A 9189-nucleotide genomic window follows, 5' to 3' on the forward strand; every position below is an offset into this window, starting at 1 on the left:
TAACTTGTGTGCAGATACCTGACTGATCCATTCCCCATTTTTAAATGTGTGCACCTCTCTCAGCTAGTCGTTCAGAATAATTCTTGTTTCAGAGAATTTTGATAACTTCTGATCAGTGCTGCTGTTCCATCACCAACCTAAGTACTCTTTAGTGTCGACCACTCTGGACCTGGTGACTTATTAACTTCAAGTTCTTTTAACTGTTCAAAACAGTTTACTTTTTAATACATTATGTTTCTTGTTACCAGTGTCATGTAGGTTCCCACCTGCCAAGAATGAGGCATACTAATTTTGTCATATGAACATTGATTTTAAACTTGCTGGGAAGAAGAGAAGGCCTGTTACAAGGGCTGCCAGACACTTAGCTGAAAAACATTTGCATACTAACAGACAGTACTTGTGGAGACAAAAGGACCATTCCCTGACAAATTCAACCCACAATGGATTTTGATCACCAGACATTGATGGTGTAAGGAAGAGCGTTCCAGTGACTGCTAAGGCGATACAATCTAGAAAAGCCAGGACTGATTAAACCAGCTGGTCACATGACTAACTGGCTGGTCCAGGGTTTTTTGAACTAGCCATGGAGCTTTTGAACTGGGGAAAGACTGTTTGCTCCTGGAGTGAGAAGACCTCTCCTGTCTGCTCCCATCGCTTTCTCACAAACCTCTGGACCCACTGTGGACACATGAACTTCAAGAGAGAAAAGTCTCCTACATCGAACAAGGTTTAAGAAGAATACTGGACCCCAACGAAAAGCAAGACCTACCTACAAGCAAGGACTTTACAGCGAGCTCGAAGAACAGTAACCAAAACCATCTTCAGATATTGCCTCAAACCTTTCCATTTTATTTTTTCTGCCCTTCTCTGTCTCTATCTGCATGTGTGTATCGCGTATGCGTGATAGCGTGGGCGCGTCACATATCCGTATGCATTAACCTAATTAGAGTTTAAGTTTAATAATGTTCAACCTTTTTTCATTAAACCTAAGAAAACCTGTTTGTCTTGTTTCTTTGCCTTATAATTGGAAGTTAGTGAACAAGGATTCACTAAGGGGAGCCAAAAAAGCGGTGTGTTTAAAATTAAACCCTGTTACAGTAAGACCAGGTGAAGGCTGAGAGGGAACCCTAGACCCCTTTCTCACCTGGTCATAACACCAGTCTGTCTTTGCAATTTAAAAAAATATATATTTTTGATTCAGTTAGAAAGTCGGCTTCTGGTCTTGGAATGCATATTATTGCTATCGTGTTCAAAGATGGTTGATTCTGAGACGTGCATTGCTTTGGTCAGTTCTTTCACTCTGGTCATCTTATTTTGGCTTTGGCCTTTTGTCAGTTGTAGTGCAGATGGAAAGAACCATAAAAAGAGTGGAAGTAGAAAGCAGATGGTTGATGTTTAAATTAATAAATTATGAATTCGGGCAAGAGTAGTGTGTCAGTGTTCCTTGTATCCAGCAATGGCCATTCTTAATTTGGTGTCAGTGCAATGTACACTTTCTAATCATTGTTTTTTTTCTGACTTTCAGACTGTGTTAAAACTTCAGAAATGTGTAATTTCTTCTATCCCTTAAAGACAGAGTATGAGGATAATAGATCCATTGCCATCTGTAAGAGCTTAAATTGGAAGACATTTTCGTGTGGCAAACTGGTATTGGGACCATACAAAGAAAAGGGTTGTCAAATGGTTTATAAAGATACCATGGTGAGTATATTTTCCCATGTACTGAGTTATTTCTTCATAGAAACCTTGGGTGTGATTTATTTTAAATACGATTATTACATTTTTATTAATTTTACCCCTCCACTCTAACCTAAGTCCTTTTGGGCACAATGTTCACGGACCTCCACCCTTGTCAAGCTCCGCTAGATGCCAGTTTTCCAGAATATCAACTTCAAAGTCTCATTCTATACTTTCCAGTCCTCTGACTTAAGATCACCTTCTGTTACTCTGCATAAGTCTCAGAGGCACATGCTTTATAAATGTCTCCAAAAGCATCCTGTCTTCCCATCTTTGTCCTTTTCTTTAGAAGCCTCTTTAAAACCCCTCCTTAAAAAAATTCTACAAACAATGATGGATAGGTAAAGACCTTCAATCAGGCTGGCTTCCAGGTGGGGAACGTGCCAGGAAAAAAGATGCATGCTATGGATTTAAAACTGGACAGAGTACAGGGTCCAACTGCAACTCCTCCCCACCATTTGGAAGCCACCCCCCCCCCCCCCCCTCCATTCAACATCAAAGCCATTGTCTTCAATTCTGGGCATCACACTTGAGGAAGAGTGCAGATGAGATTTACTAGAATGGTACCAGGGATGAGGGACTTCAGTTATGTGGAGAGACTGGATAAGCTGTGGTTGTTCTACTTAGAGGAGGTGTTCAAAATCATGAACGGTTTTGAGTAAAAGAAAAAGAAGCTATTTCCAGTGGCAGAAGGGTCAGTAACCAGAGGGCAGAGATTTAAGGTGTTTGGCAAAAGATGAGCAACTACAGAGTATTCTGGAGGGTGAGGGTGCACAGCGGAGGTTGTGGTCCACATTGGTACCAATGACATAGGTAGAAAGAGGGATGAAGTCCTGCATGAAGAATTTAGGGAGCTAGGTAGCAGATTAAAGAGTAGGACCTCAAAGGTTGTAATCTCTGGGGTTCTCCTGGTGCCACGGGTTAGTGAGTATAGGAAGAGGAGGTTAGATCAGATGAATGTGTGGCTGAAGAGATGGTGTAGGAGGGAGGGCTTTAGTTTCCTGGATCACTGGGCCTGTTTCTGGCGAAGGTGGGATCTGTACAAGTTGGACGGAGCAGGACCAACATCCTTGCTGCGAGGTTTGCTAGTGCTGTTGGTGGGGTGGGGGTGGGGGATGGGATACAGAGTGGAGTTTTAGTAGGGGGTGACGTACAATCAAATATAAAAGAGAAGTTAAGTCAGTCTGGAGGGCAGAGTAAAAATAGCCCTGTTAAGGCTCAAGCGAATAATGCAAGGCTGGATTGTATCTATTTTAATGCAAGGAGTCTTACTAGTAAGGCAGATGAATTGAGGGCGTTGATTAACACATGGGAATATGATATTGCTATCACTGAGACATGGTTGAGGGAGGGGCAGGACTGGCAGCTCAATATTCCAGGGTATAGAATCTTCAGGTGTGACAGGCAAGGGGGTAAAAGAGGAGGTGGCATTGCACTGTTGATTAAGGAGTCAATTACTGCAGTAAGGAGGGATGATATCTTAGAAGGCTCCTCTAATGAGGCCATATGGGTAGAATTTAAAAACAAAATGGGGGTAATCACTTGGCTGGGAGTGTACAACAGGCCTCCAAACAGTCGGGGAGAGATAGAGGAGCAGCTATGTAGTCAAATCTCAGAGAGGTGCAAAAATAATAGAAACAAAGAAAAATAGGAGCAGGAGTAGGCCATTCCGCCCTTCGAGCTTGCTCCGCCATTGAATACGATCATGGCTGATCATCCAAACTCAGTACCCTGTTCCTGCTTTCTCCCCGTATCCCTTGATCCCTTTAGCCCTAATAACTGTATCTGACTCTTTCTTGAATATATTTAATGATTTGGCCTCAACTGCTTTCCGTGGTAGAGAATTCCACAGGTTCACCACACTCTGCATGAAGAAATCTCTCCTCATGTCAGTCCTAAATGGCTTACCTCTTATCCTTAGACTGTGACTCCTGTTCCTGGACTCCCCTGCCATCGGGAACATCCTTCCTGCAACTAGCCTGTCCAGTCCTGTTAGAATTTTGTGGGGTAATAATAGTAGGGAATTTCAACTTCCCCTATTTTAGAGGAGATAGTATTAGTGCAAAAGGCTTAAAGGGGGTGGAATTCTTAAAGTGCATTCAGAAGAGCTTTTTGAGCCAGCACGTAGAGAGTCCTACAAGAGGAGGGGCAGTACTGGACTTAATCCGAGGGAATGAGGCCGGACAAGTGGTAGAAGTGTCCGTGGGGGAGCATTTCAGGGATAGTAATCATAACTCTAAGATTTAAAGTAGTTATGGAAAAGGACATAGAGGGACTGGAAATAAAGGTACTGAATTGGGGGAAGGCAGATTTCAATATGATAAAACAGCATCTGGCCAAAGTGGACTGGGAGCAGCTTCTTGTAGGAAAGTCTACATCAGACCAGTGGGAATCATTCAGAAAGGAAATAGTGAGAGTTCAGGTCCAATATGTTCCCGTAAAGGTGAAGAGTAGGACCAAAAAGTCCAGGGAACCCTGGATGTCAAGGGATATCGAGGTTTGGATAAGGGAATAAAAGGAGGCTTATGGCAGATTCAGAGCGCTGAAAACAGCGGAGGCTTAGAGGAGTATAGAAAGTGCAGGGGGGGTGGGGGGTACATAAAAACGTAATTAGGAGAGTGAAGAGGGGACATGAAAAAACACTTCCAGACAAGATAAAGGAAAATCCCAAGGCATTTTATAAGTATATTAAGAGCAAGGGGATAACCAGGGAAAGAGTAGGACCCATTCGGGACCAAAGTGGCAATGTGTGTGTGGAGCCAAAGGACATAGGTGAGGTTTTGAATGATTACTTTTCATCTGTGTTCACTATGGAGAAGGACGATGTAGGTGTAGAGATCAGGGAGGGGGATTGTGATATACTTGAACATATCAATGTTGAAAGGGAGGAAGTATTAGCTGTTTTAGTGGGCGTAGAAGTGGATAAATCCCTTGGCCCAGATGAGATGTATTACAGGCTGCTATGAGGGGAAGGGAGGAGAGATAGCAGGGGCTCTGACACAAATTTTCAAATCCTCTCTCGCCACAGGAGAGGTACCAGAGGACTGGAGGACAACGAATGTGGTACCATTATTCAAGAAGGGTAGCAGGGATAAACCAGGTAATTATAGTCCAGTGAGTCTAACATCAGTGGTAGGGAAACTATTGGAAAAAATTCTGAGAGATAAGATTAATCTCCACTTGGAGAGGCAGGGATTGATCAGGGATAGTAGGCATGGCTTTTTCAGGGGGAGATCATGTCTAACAAATTTGATTGAATTTTTCGAGGAATTGGCTAGATGTGTAGATGAGGTTAGGGCAGTTGATGTGGTCTGCATGGACTTCAGTAAGGCTTTTGATAAGGTCCTGCATGGAAGATTGATTAAGAAGATAAGAGTCCATTGGATCCAGGGTACTTTGGAAAATTGGATCCAAAATTGACTTAGTGGAAGGAGGCAGAGGGTGATGATCGAGGGTTGTTTTTGCGAATGGAGGCCTGTGACCAGTGGTGTTTCTCAGGGATCACTGCAGGGACCCTTACTGTTTGTAGCGTACATTAATGATTTAGACGTGAATATAGGAGGTATGATCAGTAAGTTCACAGATGGCATGAAAATTGGTGGTGTCGTGGATAGTGAGGAGGAAAGCCTTAGATTACAGGAAGATATAGATGGGCTGGTAAGATGGGCGGAGCAGTGGCAAATGGAATTTAATCCTGAGAAGTGTGAGGTGATGCACTTTTCAGTCTGCATGCCCAGGATCTGCATACAATCTGTTTCCAAAATCACAAATTGGCTTTTAGATTAACAAAGCTGCCATTATATCTCATCAACAAGTTTTAACATTAGAAGAATCCAGCATGTGACTTTTGTGATCAAATTTTGTTTCTTTTTTGATGCATGTTAATTGTATTACAGGTATTTCACATCCTGAAAGGAGAGTTAGGAATTACAATATACCGTACTACATACCATCTCAAAGAAGGGGATTACTTCTTTGTGCCTTCAGGTAAATGATTTTTTTACCTTTTTTGATTTTATTTAAATTTATTTCTTATAAGTAGTTACAGTGTTTCATTTTGGAATCATTTATATGCCAGGTAATGAAAATATGCACAGATTGACAAGTTCCGGTCAGTATGCACACTGCAGTACCCCTGGATTCACAGTTAAATGCCAGCATTAATACTATCTCTGCAGATTGAAGGGGTTGAATATTTCACCAAGGAGTTGAAACAGCAGCAGAGTCATTAAAGCACAAAATAGATTTTGTGGGGTTGCAATCGCATGTGAGATTTGCCGGAAGTTGTATCAATAGTGAAGTAAATTGAGCGTCTTAGCATTATTTGCTAGCATGTACAACATTAGTGCGCAAGATTTCAAAAGCTACTTACTAATTTGATTAAATTGCGCCGGTAATTAAAAGATGAAGAATAGGCCACAAGATGGCTGATAGACCCAAGCTATTTTGTAATTTTCAAAATCTGTTGTCTTTACATTTAGAATGTGAAAAATTAGATTATGGTCTAAATAATCTTTATTTTCCCTGTTACAGGTAACACTTACAATGTTACAAATCTTCTGGATACTGAGGCTGTTCTACTTTTCACACAGTTGAAAGGAGCCAAGATGGATTAAACTGTATTCGCGAGGAGCAAGTTTTGTGCCAATAATGCTATTTGTAAATTTTGTATTGTAGTTGTCAGAATTGTTCAGAGCATTTTGGAATAGTTAATCGTTTTTTATGAACTACTACTTGTTTTTTGAAATATGAAAAGTATCCTGCTTTGAAAATTTGTATCCAGTGCAGTTGATGTATCTGTACAGCTTTGCAATAAAACTTTTCTAATTTGTACTATTTTTGAGTACTTTTGGTGTAGTTAAAATGTTATTTCTTATGAATTAATGTTCTGTTGTCAGATATGCTGCTTTGAAAATTTATATCTGTATAATTGAGCTTGGGCATAAAGACTGATAAACATTACATGTGATGCACTTATCCTACATTTGTATAATTCAGTGTTTTAGTGTGCAAAATTTCTATAAGCAAAGGGGAGAAAAACAAGAATACAGAGTATAATCCACTTTCAGCAAAAACCTCGAGCCTCAAAGTATATGAACAGGAGAAGAAATGTGAGTCTAAATTCTCCGAGTGCAGTTTCATTGTAAGGTATATTTGTTTACAGAAATAGGGATAATGTATGCAAACAAACCATAAATTCTTGCTGATGGTGTTTTCAGTTCACCTGCATGGAAGTGTGCATGTTCTAGGCTGTGTTTAACCACGTTGGTATTCTTGATCTCAGTTAAGCTAGGCTAGTGAAGGGAATGAGGAAAAAACTGAATGAAAATATCCTTTCACCCCAGTACTTGAGATTGTCTAGTCCAGTCTGATTGAACAAAAATCTCTTTTGTTCATTAACTGTGTGGATTACATGTGAAAAGTTTGGGCGGTTTCATCCCAGTTCCTACTGGGCATCAACCAGCAGCGGTAAACAGTCCAAGATTTGCACCATCTTTTGGTGAGTGTTCAGGTGTTTATCACAAGGAAGAGATGCGAAGTAGTCAAAAATGGAAGCAGTTTCCAATTCAGTTTCTCCCAGTTCAGGTTTAGCTCAGTTAGCTGTAGAGTAAAACCCTAACTAAAGTGTTTTAAATCCTAAACTCAAAGAGCATGTTATACTGAGCAGTTGTGTTACTTCCATTTCACACTTCAGCCTGATGTATCCCTTCCTAGTGAGATTACCCACTGGGTGCTGGATTAGGGTAGTTTGGGTTATGGGCTGTTGTCCACTGTGTAAGACTGCCCATATGCATTTTTCTTAGCTTTGCAGTAAGAGACAGCGGAGATCTTCATTCCATCAGTGCTAGCAACTGAGCCATGCTAACTGCAAGAGGATTTTTATCTATTCATAGCACATACTGGCTGCAACATTGCCTAGGGAAGAACAGTACCTTCAGAAATAATTCATCGGTGTAGGAGTGCTTTGGAACATTGAGAATGTGGAAGAGCAATATATAAATGTGAGTTCCTTTGTTTTTGTTCTCTCTCTGTCCTTTCTCTGTTTCCCACTAACACTATTAATATAACTCAACTTCTTAGCACTTTGTTGCTAATGGAATAAATTCTGTGCTCTATTCCCCGTTTAGTATCCACTGAATAGGAAACAAACTTAACCCAGTTTTTTTTTCCTTTTTATATGGTGTAAGGAAAATGTCTGTAAACCAGTGCTTATTTGTAACAACTAGTAAATTTCATTGTTTTATAAACAAAAATATTTTATTTGAAAAATGGATGTTTGATACGCAAGAACATAAGAAAGGTACAAAGATGTTGAAATGTATATGTACAAAACAAGCTTCAGCCCACCAACAGAAAGTTACAGGGGATTCCATTTTTCAAGCACTTTGTCTTAAAAAAAAACTTCTACATTTGGAAATAAAAGATCATGTGATTTTTCTCTGTTGAACCCCAGAACTACTTTCTTCTTGTGATCTTGCATCATTATGGAATGTTTGCCATGTACCATGAATTTCTTCCTTGTCTCTCTTTCTCTGCCTTTATACAGTTATGTGTTTTCTTGGGGTGGAAGTTGAAGAATTTCATGAGCGGAAACAGCAGGAAAAAATGGCAATTATTTAGCTGTTCCCATACATGTCATCTTGTACAGGAAGCACAAATGTTGACCTGAAGCCCCATAACAGGAATCCTCCCAGTCATTTCAGGATAGTTTAATCTTTTATTTTGAAAATTGACTGAAAATACCTTATTTAAAGAGGTTTATATTCTATGAAGTCACGTGGAAATGTATGCTGATGACACCCAGCTCTACTTCACCACCTTTTCTGACTCGTCCACTGTTGCTAAATTATCCCGTATTGGATGAGCACAAATCTCCTTCATTTAAATATTGGAAAGACTAATGCCATTGCTTTTGGTTGCCTGTCCTAACTCTGTTCCCTAGCTACTGAATCCACCCCTCTCCTTGGCAACTGTCTCAGACTAAACCGGACTGCTTGCAACCTTGGCGTCCTATTTTGCCCTGCAAATGAGCTTCTGACTGCCTATCCGCGCATCACCTAAGACTGCCTATTTCCTCCTCCCTAACATTGCCCAACTTTACCCCTGCCTTAGCTCATCTGCTGCTGAAATCCTCAATCATGACTTTGTTACCCCTAGACTATTCCAACACAGGCCTGGCTGGTCTCCCAAATTCTATCCTCTAAACCTAAGGTCATCCAAAACTCTGCTGCACATGTCCTTGAACCAAGTCCCTTTCACCTATCACCCCTGTGCTGACTGACTTACACAGGCTCCCAGTCAAGCAATGTCTTGATTTTAAAGTTCTCTTCCTTGTTTTCAAATCCCTCCGTGGCCTCGCCTCTCCTGATCACTGTAGCCCTGCAACCTGCTGAGATATCTGCACTTATCTAATCCTGGCCTCTTGAGCATCCCTGTTTTTAATTGCTCCAA

General features: G+C 40.8%; 1 protein-coding gene across 1 annotated transcript in view; it reads left to right on the forward strand.

Annotated features, from left to right (window-relative positions):
* LOC137369367 (centromere protein C-like) overlaps nucleotides 1–8179 on the forward strand; it is a 97981-nt gene extending 89802 nt beyond the window's left edge. Inside the window, exons 9-11 of the mRNA XM_068030469.1 lie at nucleotides 1526–1701; nucleotides 5634–5724; nucleotides 6271–8179. Of these exons, the coding sequence (XP_067886570.1) occupies nucleotides 1526–1701; nucleotides 5634–5724; nucleotides 6271–6353 (350 nt within the window). The 3' untranslated portion in view covers nucleotides 6354–8179. The remainder of the gene's footprint in view (nucleotides 1–1525; nucleotides 1702–5633; nucleotides 5725–6270) is intronic.
* The last annotated feature ends 1010 nt before the right edge of the window (nucleotides 8180–9189 follow it).

This window comes from Heterodontus francisci, chromosome 4 (assembly GCF_036365525.1).
Source record: "Heterodontus francisci isolate sHetFra1 chromosome 4, sHetFra1.hap1, whole genome shotgun sequence".
Lineage (NCBI taxonomy): Eukaryota > Metazoa > Chordata > Chondrichthyes > Heterodontiformes > Heterodontidae > Heterodontus > Heterodontus francisci.